At 41.7% G+C, this 18351-nt stretch overlaps 1 protein-coding gene across 1 annotated transcript; it reads left to right on the top strand.

Annotated features, from left to right (window-relative positions):
- Positions 1-5690: 5690 nt before the first annotated feature.
- On the top strand, positions 5691-17660 carry erich3 (glutamate-rich 3). The gene is made up of 14 exons (XM_047336840.1): positions 5691-5828; positions 7090-7183; positions 7563-7688; positions 7801-7872; positions 8186-8314; positions 9430-9588; positions 9847-10062; positions 10333-10513; positions 10641-10827; positions 11604-11842; positions 11975-12112; positions 12276-12650; positions 13831-13965; positions 14063-17660. The coding sequence occupies exons 1-14, from the start codon at positions 5809-5811 to the stop codon at positions 17356-17358; spliced, it is 5367 nt and encodes a 1788-aa protein (XP_047192796.1). The 5' UTR covers positions 5691-5808; the 3' UTR covers positions 17359-17660.
- Positions 17661-18351: the final 691 nt, after the last annotated feature.

Raw genomic sequence — 18351 nt, 5'->3', positions numbered from 1 at the left:
GGTGAGAGGGGAGCCGGGATGTGACCCATCGAGAATTTTATCATCAAAAGTCAAATTATTTCTCAAGGTGAACAAGCCTTACAGCGCAGCATCTGTGGAGTGTGTGTGATACGAGCGCAGATGTTGGGAAAGATGCGTGTAACAGTTTGAACGCTGCACGGCTGAGTTCTTAAATGGTTTTCTGGAGATGTGGACCAGACAAAAACAATGTCTCACCTGTCATCATACTCACAGATTTGTTCTGCTGCCTCATGTCTGGCTGCTGTGGTATTAACAGTAGGATCCATGAATGCTTCCTCATTATGCCTGAGAGGTAGAGAGTAGATCTGTGATTACGATGACTTAGTTGAAAGACAATGGAAATGGGCTATTGGTTAGAATTGAGGAGCACAGCTCTGGAGAATCATGTAACTAATATCTAATTGAGTCTTTTTGGCTGATGCATATTCAGCATTTATAAAGAATTTGAGTTGTGTCATTAATAGTGAAACTTACTAATATTTCCCCTTCATCAGAAATCAGATACACACCTTTTATCATTATGAAAGAGTGAAACATTATGAATAATATGTAAGTTATATCTTCTGTAATTCATTTGTCATGACTCTTAATCTTATGTTCAGTTTACAGCTCCAAAAAGTTTTTTTCAAGGTTTTTTTGACTATTCACATTCTTATGATAAATTGCATGTAAATATGATTTTTAACTGATGATATGTTTCAGAAATCCACTACAAAAAATGACTTATATTACTTACATATTACTTATGTACAGCTGTAAAACATATTAAATGCAATTCATTTTAAAATGCTCTGTATCTGTAATGGTTGTTGACACTATGCCTCCAAAAAAAATTCTGTTATGGGATGAAGGTTTGTTCATTAAAGTTCAAGGAGACAGGTTGACTTCTCCACTTCAAATTCCTCCCTTACATGAATAATGTCACAGTGTAGAATAAGAAATGGCACAATTCTTTTCTATGACAATTGACATTAATATTTAGTCGTGCAAATTTTTCCTCATTCCTTTCATCAATGTGCAATTCCAGTTTGTGGCAAAGGGAAAGGTTTGCAACAAAATGTAATTTTGGATCTTTTTAGAAATGTAGAAGGAAAGAAAAAAGGAAAGCATAAAAATATATAAAGAAAAGTTCAGTTATTATCAGTATTTTCAAGGGTATCTGTGAGGCTCCAGCTGAAGAAGATGCAAAGGCATTGCCAACAAAACAGCATGCTAACATAGTGCCATAATACAAAAGATGAATAAAAGTGCTCAATGACACTAAAAAGGTGTGATTCTGTGTCATACAAACAAACAAACGGACCCTCACTATCCCACATAGCCTCTGAATGACACAAAGCCTCACCTGCAAAAAGAAATGGTAAGAAGAAACACTGAAAATATTGAAACTCTTGGTTCTTTGGATTTAAAGAATATGATGGAGGGATGAAAATCCCTTATGGAACTTTTTGATTATGGTCAAACTGTTTCACTCTGCACGTAAAGTTTCTTTCAATAGATACACAGGATTCCCGAATACAGTAAGAACAAGGAATGTGGGAGACTTCTGAGCAGCGATGAGCGCTTTGCCCCCGTGAGCCTCTGAGAAAATCTCCTAATTTGCAACTTCCACGGGGACCTTTGCTTTCTTTGGGGACTGCAACTGCTCATTTCTTTCATTGAAATCAGTCCGAATTGGGGTGGTTTACAATTGACACAACGAGTTTGGCGTGACCTTTTCTCCTTGCTGCAAATGGGCACTCATTGAATCTGAAGGGGAGAGGTGGGGTGCTGGAGGAAAGATGGTGGGGTGGGGAGGGAGGGAGGGGTTGCGTTGTCTGGGGGCCGTTGGGGAACTGGGTGGAAATCACAGCAGTGAAAATGGCAGTGCAGTGAAAGAGGGGCCTGATTGCATCGGGAGAGCGTGTGCGAGAGGGAGCAGCATGCTCAGCCCAATCAGAGCGACATAAGGAAAAAGTGCTCTTATCAACCAGTAATGGCCCACTTGACAATCACACAGGCACAAAACTGCTCTATTTAACGCTGATTGCAAAAACTGTTGCCCCCCCCCCCCCCACACACACACACCTTCCCCATCTCAGAACTGCATGACTCCCCGAGATCTCCCTGCCACCTCCCAGCTTACAGCCAAGACCCTTTGCTGAATGGAATTTATAATCACCCCCTCATCTGGCTCTACGCTAATTGTTAGTTTAAGACTTGCATTGTGCATTGTGCATTTGGTGCTGGTGAAATGTCTGCTTTGATTACCTTGTTTATTGTGAACACTGAAGGAATACCCGTCTCAATTCCTCCAGCTTGAACAGAAGGCGAATGTTTAAACAGGTATCTGTCCGTCTGATCCACCTGGCTGTTCATTTTAGTTCACGTCTGCTTCTCAATATGAGAAGAAACCTGCTGCAGTCCACATTTAAAGGTTATTAATGAAACACACGCTCGAAAGCAGCCCTGATTATTAATGACATTCTCTGACAATCAATGGCTATTTCGGTCTCAGTGCCTGCTTTGATAAGAGGGCCTAAAACATTATTTTCGATGGAAATTTAAACTTAACTGGATATTTAGTGCTCGGAAACACAAATTTACAATTCACAGTGCCCCATTTGTCATCTTGGTTTGGAACTGAAACTTTACATTAACAAAATCTATCACAGTGGCAGCAGTAGTAGCAGTAGTAGTAAGCCTATTTCTTCATTTTGTTTGTTCTTAGCTACACTAACAAACAGACGTATGGATGTTGATTCAAACAGGAAATCTCTTTTCCTCTCTCCTCTTTCTTACCTTCTGCTGTCCCTTTCTTCTGGGCTGTGCAGCCTGGTTGCCTGAAACATCCACAGGTGTGTCAAACAACCATAAGCTAGGAGCGCTACCTGAGTGTGGTGAGTAATGTCTCTCTGGTGCTCTTCAGTCGGGGGATCCAAAAAGTTTAGACAAGTTGAAGGAGGCACATCAAGAAGGTGGTAAGTTGAAAGCCTGTAATTTCTTATGGCTATTGAATCATGTCAACTGTAAAAAAAAAACAAAAAAAAAACAAGTCCACACTTTTCAGCCATCATGGGCTTCATCAGGGCAAGAACAAAATGGCCGTCCTTGGGGCTGCTTTAGTGGTCACGTGACCAGTATGGACAGGTAAGCAGTCACATGATCAGTGCAGACACTCCAAGTCACATGACAGATCATGTTCAACAGGAAAATCACAAGTGAACAAATCAATACCTGCATAACAGCCTCTGAATATTCATATCATATCAACAACAAGTCAAAGTTCTCTGACATTATCATTTTTGTTTTGGTTTGTGTATTTTTGTGTTTGTTTGTATTTTTAGATTTGCACAGTAAAATGGTTTGCAAACGTGATGGAGGGAAGCACTGCAGTGTTTCTGTTGACATGCTGTTCACTCAGCGCTGCTGTTTACTCATAGCTAAATCTGGTGTGTAAAAAAATAGTTGCTTATAAAAAGGTGCTAATTTCAGCAGCTACACATTAATAGCATGTACATTGTTTTATGGTATTGATGAAACAGATTTTTAAGAAACTTCTCCATATGGGCAAACAAAAGCCTCAAGGTTGTGTGCTATAACTATCTGGTTTATCTTCACTTTACTTGACAAATGCACAAATAATCTTTCAAAATTTAGCACATGAACTCTTTCTAAAATTAATTTCATGTAGTGACCTTTATGCTTTTTGGTTAAAAAAATTGTGTTAAGTCACATGTGATTCATGATGCAATTTTGACTATGCATACACATTTACGTTGCTCTCATGTAGACCATTTTGGAGATATGTAAAATATCTCACTTTCATTAATGGAAAAGATGAGCCAAAAGGTCTTCACATTTGTGAATAAGAGAAGTAAAGTAGATGATCTCATTAATTGTGTGAATGGGGACTAGTTTTTGGAGAACTTGTGTCAAAGCTCATTTGTTCTCCGATAGTGTAAGGTCAAAATTGAACTTTACACTAAGACCCTTGGTTCAGTCATTTTTGTTCATTTCATGTTTGTGGTTTTCATGAGAGAGAAACGGAATCCTGGTCAGGTACATGGAATATATTATACATATATGCTAAGTCTAACCTGTGACCCTCCTGTATAAAGTTTATGAAGTGCATTTTGTACAGTATGTACTTGTACTGTACTGCATATTGAGTAACAGATTTCAAGTACAAACCCAGAGACATTGCTCCCCACTGGTCAACACTGGCACAGGGGGAAAAAAACTTGAAGTGGTTATGAAAATGTTTTTTTTTTATATTCAAACGCCTTGTCTGCCACGTTGTTTTGATACTTCAACACAGTATCAAAGCAATGAGTCACTGGGAGACAGAAGGCAGAGTGCATTACCACCACACATTATATATATCATAGCTAATGAATAAAATCATCGTATTGCATTAACATGCATTGCATGGTTGAAGAGGTGGTTTGTGCAATGCCCATAATAGAAAAACATAATTGTAATGGTGCGGTGTTGGCAAAAAAACAATTTTGTTATATTTCCACAAGAGGGCCACAGAGGACCTGCAGCCTGAACTCGTCCCATTCAGCTGAAGATGTGTTTTCAGAGGAGAAAGCCACTTCATCAGCAATGCCCTGATTGTGCTCGATGGACCATGACTCACATATTTCATATGATTTTTTTAAAAATCAGTTGGGAGATCTGTGATTTGATGTGATTGTAGCCCGCTAGCCAGTGAAGGTAAACACATAATGTTTAGGGTATGGAAGAGGTTTGGAGATTGCAGAACGCCTACATATTATAATCTAAGAATATATTTATATAATATAAGAATATATAATACATATATTTACTTAAAATATTGCATTGTATTGTATAGTACAGTATAGTACAGTTTATATGTACTCATAATTGTATACAGTATTTGTTAATGTATTGCTATTGTTATCGTATTGTTAGATTATGTTTTATTATTTTTATTTGATTTCTTATAACATTTTCCCCTTATGCTTCTGTCCTCTTCCGGAACTATCTAATCTGATCTTATCTTGTTTTATATATATTTATCACTGCACTGTAAGGACATACCAGGTTGGAAAGAAGTACTTTTAAAGTAGCATATTTAATCAAGTACTGTTCTTAATGGCATTTGATAAGATTCAGATTTTTGGTGCAAGCCTTTGATATATACAGTGAGGGTTTTAGTAGCCTTTTTGTTCATTTATGTTAAGTGACTTAACGTAGTTGACAAAGTTATGTATAAACACGTTGAAGGAAAGGGGAGCTGCCATTCCACGTATAAGTATGGAAATGACATTTTCCCAGCTTAATCACAATATATTGTAGTATACAGTAAGTATCAGTCAAAATAAAAACAATTCTGATACTTATGTACATGTATTATTTCTACTGTTACACTGTTTTTTCACCACTGTTTTTGCAGTGGTGAAATGATATACAAGTGTGTGTGTGTGTGTGTGTGTGTGTGTGTGTGACTGTGTGTGACTGTGTGTCTGTGTGTGTGTGTGTGTGTGTGTGTGTGTGTGTGTGTGACTGTGTGTGTGTGTGTGTGACTGTGTGTGTGTGTGTGTGTGTGTGTGTGTGTTTGTGTCAGCCTTTAGACAGTGTTGACTCTTGTGCGTCTGTAAGTGGAAACCATCCTCATTGGCAGCATCGTCACGTGATCTCCCATGGCAACCGGTGAGTGTCATCAGTGCCGACAGCCTCCTAGTCTCCACAACTCCTGCTCGGTCCAACTCGACTTGACTCCTCTCCTGAAAACATTTGACCTGTAGAGGATTCAAAGAGGGAGGCGAGCTGGAAACCATGAGCCACCTGAGTCCAGGGTAGGTGCAGTTTCATCTTCTAATCGGTTGGGTTTATTATTGAATGAAACATTTGAATAAAAACTGTATTAATAGTCTCGTGTACGGTGTTGTCGACCAGCGGTGTCTCCACCGGCTGGTAATGGTCTAGATTCTTTGTTTGATGAGTTTTTCACTCATATTTTAACCAAGAAATTGAATATAGAACTACTTTTAACGGACTCCGTCCAAACCTATGCTAATGCTAAAGTTAAGCTAGTCGGCCCTTGAGACGTGAAGCCCAAACACTCTGAGCACGTTGCACAAGTGACACTGTGCTGTTGTGGTTTCAGTGGCCAGCAACCGTCTCTGCTGAGGCATAGCTGACGACTTGTAGTTGACTGTATCCACAGGACGCTGCCTTCAGGCTCTACCACTGTACTCCATCAGAGATCCCGAGTACTCACAGCAACAGATGACCCTGAACACAACCCGATGAGAAAAGACCAAGCAAAGATGGAGATGGATGACAACAGCTTTTGTCAAAGAAGTGTAGAGATCCTATCACTCGTGTGAAAATATAAAATCCTCAACGGACATTTAGTCTGTTGCCAGTGATGGAATGAAGCTCAGTACTGTACCCATGTGCAGCTTTTAAGTTTGAATAAATTCCATTTGATGATGAACTTTGGTTAACCTTCTGCCAATGCCACATTTTTAGGCGGGCAAACTAAAAACGAATTAAAGGTGTTAACTGTAAACCAACAATGGCACACAAAAAAAGATAGGACACATCAACAAAAATATTTCTGTGCCTCCTCACAGCATCGCTGGATCAGAGGAAGTCATGTATTAAATGATAGTTGACAGTTGAACTACCACCAGGGACAAGTCAGACAGCGACACAAAGAGGAGGCAGACGGGGTTAAGTGTGCCATCCCCTCTAACTCCTCGGTGTAATCAGACACCGGTAACGGACCCTGCAGTTGTAGGATCCCCTCATCCCGTACACAAATGTTGGAGGAAATCAAATCTGTGTTGTGGGAAAAAAAAAAAAAGCTGCCTTCAGACGGACCAGACTGTAGGAGAACTGATGTCTCATTAATGAGGGCGACAAACAACTGCCAATAAAACAAACGTTGTGTTTTGTGTCCCACTGAAACCGTTTGATTAAGATTCTGGTTTGTGTGTCAGCTGTGATCAAGAACGTTGTCAACCAAGAACAATGTGTAAAGTTTTCCGTGAAGTGAAACCTTGATTGAATTCAGCGCCTCTGTGTTTTTATTGGTTGTTGTTTCTGCAGACTTATTGCAGCCTACAACAGTCTGACCGACAAACACCTCGCTGGATACTTCAGCAACACTCGGATCAGAAGACACTTGCACAGAGCAGGACTGGTACGTCAAAACAGTCCTGATGATGATGATGATGATGATGATGATGATGATGATGATGATGATAATGATGATGATAGTATGATAGTGACCAATGGCTCCAAACGTGGTCTTGAACTTGAACCCTCAGCGGAACGTCTATACAGATATAATTTTGCCAAAGCACAGTGTGAATACTGACTTTAACTTACAGCATGCTAAGAACATTGTTAAGTGAACCGTGTTTAAACTTTCACCAATAGCTACAGGGAAGTTTCATTTATCTGGCTTCACGTTGTAGTCATACACACAAAAAAAAAAACTACTGTTGATGTTTGAAAAACAAAAATTATTATCGGTCCTCAAATTAATTGAAGACTGCTTAGACTTTTGTTTTCTTCAGATCACCAGGAGTGGCCGTATTGTTCCAGACAAAGAGTACAGACACAAGCTGTTCCAGAGAACCCACCAGAGACATGTTCGAGAATGCCTGGCCCAGGCCATCTTCCACAAGGTGCTGGAGATGGAGGTGGGGTGAACACAGTGTACCAGAAACAAAAAACAAAAAAAACTGTAGGCTAATCAGTGCTTCTTCCTGCATAATAAACGATACCAATTAACTATGTGCCCCTCCCATGCAGCGTCTCCATCAAATTGAGATCAAAAAGAAGCTGGAGGAGTTTGGGAGGAGGGAAAGAGTGCACAAGATCAAGGTACAATCATTTACATTTACACATTGCTTCGGCGCCCGATTTCATAAACTAATGACTCTTAAATGATATGACACAAAAACTGTTTACAACTCCAGCATATGTTAGTGAGAGTTCATTAGCAAATTGTTAATCTGTTTGGGGTTTTTTAAAGCCATTTTTAAGTCTCTCAGGATCCAATCTGGAGTCATCTGTTTTTGAAAAGAGAAATTATACAATTTAGTGACGTAAATAATTTTTGAACAAATGTAATTTTAATTCAACAAAGGTTTTTACAAATATGTACAGTGTAATAGCAAATGGTCTTGTTTGAAAGGTGGATCGCTCTCGAAGGTACGAAGAAGACATCATCCGCACCATGTCTCCACGCCCACCCACGGGTGTCAGGGGAACCCGCAAACAGCACACTGGGCCAGAGGGGGAGCACTCCGAGTCTTCAGAGTCTGTAAGTCAAAATGTCTGCTAATAATAATATATTTTTTAATTTTTTAAAGAGCAGAACATTTTAAAGTCTAGATTAGTAGTAAAAATGTTATGTGCCCCGGACACTGGTTGCCGGAGCAACTGGTTACCTTTGAGCTGAGCCAAGTGGCTGCTGGCTCCAGCACAGATATGAGAGTGGTGATCAGTCTTCTCATCTAACTCCCAGCAAAAAAAGTGGATGAGTGTATTTCCCCAAAATGTTGAACTATTGCTTCAATTGCACTGTAAAGACGCATCATTGCTCTGAGCTGTGCTTTAAAAAATTAGATCAACTCAGATGATCGTGTTTGATGGACAGAGAGAACGGCTCACACCACTGGTAAAAAAAAAAAAAATCACTCAAACTCAGTCACAGTCAAGTTCAACAAATTCTTTCATGTGGTGACTGTCTGTGTGATGTAAATCATTATATGTGCACGCTGGTAGTTGCCATGTTGACACTGGCACTCAAGAATGAAGCGCAGTCTCGACTGCTGTTTGCTCTGTTCGCAGTCAAGAGTGTTTAAAATTGAAGCAGAGGGATTAGATTCATGTTATCTTTGAACATGAAAAAAATGCAGATGTTAATGCCAAAATGAATAGAGCCAGCAATCCTTAATCTCTGTGTTTACTCTGTGACATTTCTCTCTTCTTCTTCTTGCGTTTCTTCAGCTGAATGGGTTACGGCTCATAGCAGTCCGGTTTGTTTTCGATATATCTGCATTTTAAGACATGAATGTTTTTAATCCACCGCTAGTTTATGGCGAGCAAATCCTCTGGAGTCTCTCCCGTGTTCATAATACATCCATTGCAACTTCAGTGTTGGTCAAGCTTGTCCTGCAGAAGCAACAAAAAAACATCACAACTGATGAGGACTATGTCTCGATGAGAGAGATGATGGAAAAGTTATTTTTGTTATTTTATGTGGAAAACGTTGTGTCCTCCACAGAGGGGTTAGGGTTAACTAAGTCTACCATTCATACACATTGGGCGACACTTAAATGATGAAATGCTGACATCGAAGTCTCCATGGTGATCCGTAGATTGTGGTTTTAATTAGCAGAATGCTGAGAGTGTTTGTTTCCTGTTTGCTTGTAGCTGGGATCGTCTCGACCCAACACGGCTCCAGGAAAGATGCAGAGGCCTGTGCGTCTAAAGCCGATCCACAGTTCCAGCACCACAGCTCCACTCAGACGCAGCTCCCCTTACAGACTCCTCGAGTCCACCAACGAGAACGACCAGCTGCTCAACTGCACCGTGAGGCCATCCCACAAAATGCAATTTATTTTAAGTTCGATATTTCCATCCTTTTTTTAAATCTACTCGGTAATATGGTTTGGAAAGTACCTTTCAGCGATGCAGAACTTCAATTATAAAACTCTTGACTGTATTATACTGTATATTAGAAGATTTGGCTAAAAGCATTCAAATTTAAATCTATGTCTTGAATAGCCACCCATCAGCTCTGAGAAGACAGTATTTTCACTAAAGTGACTTCATTAACTTCCCTCCCAGATGGACAAGTCCCGGAGACGTTTGACCACAACCACAACGGAGACCTCCAATGGCATCTCGCCCTACTGCCTCCCAGTCATCAACAATTTTGTCACCCCAGTGCCTCCAGCCACAAAGAGAAAAGAGAGGGGGGTAAAGGTCACTCCCAGCGCCACGCTCAGAGGTCGCAGACTGCGCCCCACCACCGCCACCTGTGGAGCAGCCGACGTCAGTGAGGTCTATATCTCTCTTTATGTTTACCCGGGCGACAAAACTTTCCACCACAAACTCACAAGCTGCAGCCTCTTTGGAGCCTCTTTAACTAGTTGATCAGGACTAAATGTCAGCAGCAAGACAAAACTACAAAGTAAAAGTAATGCACTGATATGTTAAAGTCATTTTCATTACATTTTTCACTATAAAGACTCAGTAAATTCATCTAAACCTACTTGCATAAAGCAGTCATTGTCATTTCCTAAACCGCTTTAAATTGATATTACTTTCCAGGACCCCGCCATGCCGAGGAGCTCTGTGCACCAGAGCAGGGTGTGTCTGAACATGGTGTTCTTTGGCAAAACTGTTCATCTCTCCCATGACCTGATCGACATGAGGGACGAGGTGAAAGTGTTTCAGCAGCACTGTGGAGGAGAGAACCTGTGTGTGTACAAAGGCAAACTCCTTGAGGGAGGTCAGTGTGGCGATATGAGATTGTGTTTGTTAGATTTGAGTATGTGTGTACATTAAGGGACCTGCAGAGACAACGACAACGTCAAAGATTTAATTACTGGCTTTCATCTACATCCTTAATCTTTCAGAAACGTTTCAGTTCTTTTCACGGCGACACAGAGGCTTCCCCTTCAGTTTGACCTTCTTCCTGAACGGGCTGCAGGTGGAGCGACTGAGCTCCTGCTGCGAGTTCAAACACAGGAAAGGCCCCAGACTTGGCGGCAGGCACGGACACTTTGGCTTCTTCAGCGTAGAGGGGGCCTCACCCTGCTACAAGTAAGGTGTCCTTTAAATGCCCATTGTGTCTACGACAAAAGAAACAAAACTGAAGTGCTGAAATGGCAATAAAAAGCAGAATGTATGACTTCCAGTTCAGCTTAAATTTACATTTTGCGGAGAACAGTTATTTGTCTTGATTGACCCTATACTCTCAGGACGAAACCATCGGCAGCACAGCCAACGTTCACTAATGAACATCTTATGTGTTGTTTGTGTTTTAATCAGTACAATACACATGTCGCTAGTCAGATTTTTCTGCCCTTGGATGAAGCCAGGCTTGATGTTTCCAATGGTTTTTTGAACTAAGCTAACTATCTCTGTCCTTCAAACAGCTGTATTTTAAATTTAATATTAACAATTGCTCAAATGACGTCTTGTGGTGGAAAGGGATCAGTTGTAGCAAACAAGTATCATGCATCTTTGCAGTTTCCCTCACGTCCACACGGGGTTTTAGCTCCTTTCAACCTATTGTTTTGGTTCTATGGCCCACAACTTTACTGTTTTCTGTGTTGATGGAGACCATAGAAGAGCTAAAAAGAGAGTGAATATTTTTGATCAGATGGCCACAAACAGGGGTCCAGTGAAAGTGAAATGTAGTTGCTCGGTTTGCTCACAACTTCACCACAATACCCAATGATTGTTTGACCGTGGAGGAGTGTTGACGTATTATTGACAGTTATTTTCGGTTTAATGGAGAGTGGAGTCTATCTTCTCATCTGAGAGTCAGCAAAAAAGGTGAATAGGCGTATTATACTTTATGAAATTTCTTTTAGGTGCATCATAGCAATGGGATTGGACAAAAAACCCACACCACCACCAAAGAGGGTGAAAGATGAGGGGGGAGGAGGAGGAGAGGAGTCGGTCACCAGCCCAAAGGATGGTCCTGAGATGGAAACAGGACAGACTGGAGAGGATGCCGTCTCCCACTCGGACTGTAAAACAAGTCAGCCACAGGACATGAAGACTCAAGTCAAACAACCAACGTCCACCGAGGAGGACAAAGTCAAAGATGGTATAAGGACTGAAACGTCTGAGCAAATAAAGCATGACTGCAATCAGAAATTTTATATATGTATATATATATTTTTATATTTTATTTTTATATACCACTTATCTCAATAAATGTTACTCTGTCTTCACTCAGATTATGAAGAAGATTTTGAAGCAGACGACGAGGGCCCCGCTGAAGAGACAAAAGACAAATCCCCTTCTCCATCCAGTGAAAGCGAGATGCAGGTTAAAGAGAGAGAAACCTCGGAGACTGAAGACGACGAGAAGGATGGTGGGTGAAAATGTTTTCCAAGTAATGCATGAGAGTAAAATAGTATTTTTATTATTAAAAAAAAAAACTTTTTTATTTCTCTACTTAGAAATTAATCAGACCTTGCATTCACTTACATTGGAAGTGTGGAGAATGAATATTCTTTTAAATCTTTTTTGCGCAGACGACATAATGTCCCGTTCAGGCTCCAGCTGTTCAGGCAGCGACCGGGAGGCGAGCGATGCCGAAGCCACAAAAGACTCCAGAGAGGACGAGAAAGCAGAGCAACCCGAAGAGGTTAATCACGAAGAAAGCGTCGCTTCGCCACAAGAGGAAGATGAACGGTATCCAGGAGAAGCAGCTGCCGCCGAGGCCGAGTGCGGCGTGGCTAAAGACCCAGACTTACCAGTCAGTGCAGGGGACAGCACAGAGATTGACATGTGTGACACCAGCGTCCCCTCAGGTCAGGAGCACAAACAGAGCGACGACACCTCGGGAGAGAAAGACGCTGAGGAAACAGTGTGTGAGGGCGAACAGGAGGAACAGGAACAGGAGAGGGGTGAGTAGAAACCAACAGGTAGAACTGTGGAGCTTTCACCTGAGTGAGGAATGGATCGGTCCATCTCGTATGGAGGTTTTTCCACTATTATCACAACCAGGGTTGTGGTCAAGACGACTTTATGAGTCCAAGTCATTGTAATGAGCAGATGTGTATCATAGTATTATAGCATACAGACAATTATTGTCACAGCACTTATCACTTTGTGATATTTAAATTGTCCTGATATTGTTGTTACATTTTAATAGTGGAAAAATTACTTGTTTTCCTGTGTGTAATGCTTTTTTTTTTGTCTGATACATTAATGTCAAAGATCAATTTTATTCAAAAATTTTTTAAGGATGTTTTGATATTAACAACAAAGTCTCACATAACCATATTTTGATTGTATTTCACGAATGTTTGGCTCAGAGAAAAAGCTTTGTTAAACCCACGTTTTTTTGCAGTTGACTGCTGCACTATACAGTTTGGGTGAAGATTAAAATGTCATGAAAAAATTAAATGATTCAAAGTAGAGCAGCAAACAAAGGGGAAGCTCCTCAGGAGGCGAGAGTGCAATCAGAAACAGAGGAGGAAGCTGCCACTAATGTAAAAATACATGTATTTACATACTGTAAACAAAAAGCACAAAATGTGCAGCTGTGAAGAGCTACTGATTATTCAAACCCAAACAAATATAAGCAGCGTCCTTCCTACTATTTCTTATTTCCTGTAAATGTTCAACTTGCACAAATTCACAAATACACACATTTTTTCATTAATGAAATAGTATTGTAGTTGGTCTTCCACAGACAAACTTATTTCCACATTCAAAATGTCTCCTGGCATCAGTGCCAAAGTGAAGTGATTTTCTTTATTTCTTATTGCACCTTGTTTCCCTTTTTGTGTTGTGTTCTGCATCATGGTTTTGTGTTGTTGTTTTTTTCCTTCTGTGGAACTTATTTATAATTTTGCATGTTGTGTTGCTCCCTTATGTTTGTACCTGTGAAGATTAAAGATAGTTTTTTTTGTTGTTGTTCATGACTGTATGTTCCTTCATTGGCTCCGTCCTTTCATTTTATTTGCATTGTACAAACACAGTGTCACTCTTTTTAACATTTGAACATCATTTGTCACCATGAGTCACTCACAAATTAAGTTCATAACATTGCATGTGCTCCGTCTCTCTTTCTTTCCCAAGCTAAATCTGTGCAGGAGAAGCTGGCAGAAGCAATACTGAAGGAGTCCCAGCGCAGCTCTGAGCCCGAACTGAGCGACACCAGCACCGAGGAGGACGAGGAGGCCACAGATAAAGGCCACGGACAGAATGACAATGGTACAAGTTTTTCTATTTCATTAAAAATGATTTTGCAAGCTACACCACTCCTTAGTTAAGATAAATTTCTCCTAACAACTTCTCACTTGTTTTACAGATGTTGTTCCAGAGCAGCAACAAACCTCAGTGGAGGAGACGAAATGTGAGGAAAGTGTTGGTGAACTGCATCAGGAAGAAACATCTGAGCCAAAACAACAGGAGGATGAAACTGAAAGAGAGTCTCATGAGAACAGCGATAGCCCTAAAGATGAAATAGATGAAGATGACGGAATGCCTGCCTCAGAAGAAGAAAAACACAAGTCACAAGACACTGGTGCAGCCCTACATCCCGAGTCTGAAGAGAACAAAACTTCAGAATCTCTGGAAGATGCAGGAGCTAAATGCTCTGATCCCGACGGCGCACCAAAAGATGTAGAAAATGAGGAGAAAACTGCAGAGGTAGAGGAGGCTGACTCACAGCCCGACGAGACGGAGCGAGGGGCGAAGAGCAGTGAGGCGGATGAATCATCAGTAGCAGAGCCGGATAAAAAGACAGATGAGACACCAGTGTCAGATAATGCAGAGGCGATGACAGCGAGCACGACAATGGAGATGGAAGCAGAGCCCCCAGAGGAGCGAGAGGCCCTCAGCTGTGAAGAGGCACCTGTAACTGACACAGAGGAGAGGCAGCGGGGAGACAGCACAGACACGACGGCAGCATCACAACCAGAAGTCACAGCAGAGAATTCAAGCAGCTCGCTGGAGGGCAGCGCGGACACCACGGTGGAAAAAACAGCAGATATGAGCGAGGACAATGCAAAGGATGAGGGCAGTGAAGATGGTATTAGAGAGGAGGAGGCAGAGGAAGCGTCAGCTTCAACAAAAACAAGTAAAGATGGCAATCAACAAGAAGGAGTAGGAGAAGAGAGGAGAGAAGAATCTGTGGAAATAAATGATGAGGTAGAGAGGGAGAAATGTGCAGAGAAAAGAAAGGAGGCAGAAAACCAAACAGACCCAGATGAAACACCAGAAGAAGAAAATAGTGAGGAAAAGGGAAATAATGAAACAGTTAAACAAGAGGAAGAGGGGGATGATGAAAGAAGGACAGAGGAAATTGTAGAAAATGAGGAAAATGTTGTCAAGGAAACTAAAACAGAGTCGATCGCTGCAAGACAGACAAACGAAGAGCCAGCTGAGAAAACCCTCGACGAAGAAGACAAAGTTGCGCGTGAAGAGAAAGCTGCAAAAGATGAGGATAGTGAAAGTGTTGAGGATAAAAATGATGAGAAAGAATCTGAAGCAAAGGAAGCCATGAATGGCAAAACAAATGAAGGTGAGGAAATAAACGAGACAAAGGCAGATGCAGATGAAGAAAAGGGCGAGGGAGCAGGAAAAGACGACAACAAAGATGAACAAAGTGAATCTGAGAAAAATAAAGATGACAAAGAATATGAAGAGATAAAAACTATTACTTCTAAGACTGAAGAGGCAGAAAAAGAATCTGAGGTTACTGAAGAATCTGAGAAAATGACTGATGGTGAGAATACATCTAATAAAAATACAATTGAGTCAGAGGACGTCGGTTACGGTGAAGCAGCAGATGAAACTAAAACTGAGGAGATGTTAAACAATGTGGAGGAGTCTGAAGATGCTGGGAAAGACACTGAAGGAACTAGTAGCAACAGTAAAATGCGAGAAATTGATGCAGAGAATGGGGAGATTTCAACTGGAGCAGAGAGAGAAAGTCATGATGATGAGGTGGAGGCTTCAGTTGAGGACAAGAACGATGTGAAGACAACAGAGCACGTCGAAGACGAAGGAAAAACAGAGGCGGGACCGACTGAAGATGACAGTACAGAGGTAAAAGAAGAAGAGTCTGGAGATGATACTGGAAAACATGATAATGATGATGTGGATCGGGCCCCTGAGACAGATGTGGCAGAATGTGAAGCGAAGCAAGACGACGACCACAGTGGTGAAAAACATGATGAATCTGCTCAAAGGGTTTCTGAGCAAGACATAGAAGAGATACTTGAGACAGAGATAACGGAGGAATCTAAACCAGACGACCTAAATACATGCAGAGAGGACGGTGAGGAAAGAAAACATGATGAAAATTGCAACAAACCCAACATCAACAACGAAAACCGAGATTCTGACTCAACCCAAAATAGCGATAAAATTATCGACAAAGTGATAATGGCTTCTTCATCCGATCAGGCGCAGTCGTCGACGCCGACAGATTTCGGTTTAGGGGGTACGTCTCAAAAGCTAGACGAGTCCACTGCAACCTCTGATGACAATGCTGCCGCCGATGGAGAAAACGGGAGAGTAGACACGGAGGAGGCGAGCAAGGCCTCGGAGGAAGGAGAGAGTGTGCTGCTCAAACCTCGAGCACAGAACGACGAGGCGTCCGACGCAGAGGAGAGCGTCGCGCAGGTCAAAGGAACTCCGGAGGCCCTGGCAGCAGAAGACAACACGGACCTGGTCACTAACTGGGTGGCCGTGCATCAAATGTCAAAGTATTTCGAGACGTTCGTTGAACCTTTAGAAGACCTGAAGCAAGAGACTCCACGCACTGAAGTGTCCCGCTCCAGTAAAGAAGAAGAGGCAAAATCATCGGAGCTGCTGAGATTGGAGAGTCCACTTAAGGTGGCGAAGATGTCCCAAAATGAGCAAATGCAAAAAGATGAAAGTGAGAAAATGGCCGCAGAGTCCGGCCTTGGGAACAGACACTCTGAAGATGGACCTCATGAGAACGACGCTGCCAAAGACGCACTCCAAGAGAAGGAGGAGACTGAGGTGGAGGACTTCATACTGCAAACAAACACGGAAGACAACGATGAAGAGTCTACACACGGGCGAAGACAAGGAAGCCAGGGATCTGTCGAGGAAGACAAGGTCAAAGGAGGACAAACGCAGGGTGACATTTCCAAAACTGAAATGGAAAGTGTTGCAGGTACTCGTCTTTCTGTGGTCAGTGGGAAACCTGAGAGTGTGAAAGAGAAACTTCGTGAAGCGTCTGGCGATGAGAAACAAACCGCAAATGAAGAGACAGAGAATCTTTTACCTCCGTCCAAAACAGAAGAGCATGACGAGCGTCCGGCGAGTCCAGGTGGACCGAAGGGCACGGAGGAGCAGCGTGGGGAAACAGACGAACACAGTCGAGAAGTTACAGAAATAACTGACTTCACTACGTCTGAAGATGGAAGCCAAGCGGAGTCCCACAGCGGAGGGATCCGACCCCAACCGTCCGCTGGCAGCGTCGGCGGAGAGAGAAGAGACGTGCAGTTGATCCAGGACATCAAACACACTCTCAGCAAAGACAGGCTGAGCTCGTTGTCAGTGGACCATGAGACAACGTTTGGCCGCAGTTCATATCCGTTGCTGTCTGCTGCGAGGACGGAGAGTTGACTCCTCAGGACATCGAGGTACGGTGACACTTCAAAAAGGAGATAGAACTGAAAGCAATACTGTTCCTTAATTATTCTTAAAAACTTCCAGAAACACAAGAGAAAGAAACCCTTTGTGCAAGTGTTCAGACAATCGGATGGTATTGAAAATTGAAGGTTTCATGTGACGGTTAAAGTCCCAGTGTGTCATTTTCTGGCGGCATCTGGTGGTAAAGTTGCAAACTGCAACCAACTGAGAACCCGACAGGGGACACTTTATGGTGGAACACCGCTGATTCCATTTCAGGTTTAATTAATTCAAAGTTGATGAAAAACCATCGGTTCTTTGTTGCAGGTGATTATACATATATTAACACACAGTTATCGACAATATATTCAGTTTCTGTGAATAATTTATTTGAATTATTACACTGTAGCTTTAATGAAGCGGTGATCGCTCAACGTGAATTCAAGATGACTTTAGCCGTCGAGCGTCTTGTGGTTACTGTGGTTTGAAAATGTTTATAATGGACCATCTCCGCCTACTGTTTGTGACAAAGAGGCGTAGTTTTTACGCTATCAAATGCAGCATGCGATTGCCTATTACCTGGAAACAGATACTCCTCCACTCACGTTCACAGATGACTGAATTATTCATCGTTGTTGGACTCCCACAGTCGCGTTGGCCCTAGTTCACTTTATATTTCCACTGACTGGGCACATGCATGGTTTTAAAGCACTTCCTTTCATTGCTCTGTGTTGATGACAATCTTTAACGTAATTATTTGAATTAGTTTAGGTGAGCAGAACAGCCAGGGAGCCTTTGCTAAATCAACAGGGTTCATTTAATCCTCGCTGTTGGATTGTAGATTAGTTAAATGAAGCTGATAACATTGTGAAATTTCAAACATAAACACTGGTTTGTGTCATCGTTGCTGCTAATACTACCTCTTTTTCTAAAAGCTATACTTACAATTCATCTATACTGCCTTGTCACCAGATTTAGCGTATGTTT

Source organism: Scophthalmus maximus, chromosome 13, assembly GCF_022379125.1.
Source record: "Scophthalmus maximus strain ysfricsl-2021 chromosome 13, ASM2237912v1, whole genome shotgun sequence".
Taxonomy (NCBI): Eukaryota; Metazoa; Chordata; class Actinopteri; order Pleuronectiformes; family Scophthalmidae; genus Scophthalmus; species Scophthalmus maximus.
The sequence above is the reverse complement of the archived record's forward strand: the minus strand, read 5'-3'. Positions and strand labels throughout refer to the sequence as shown.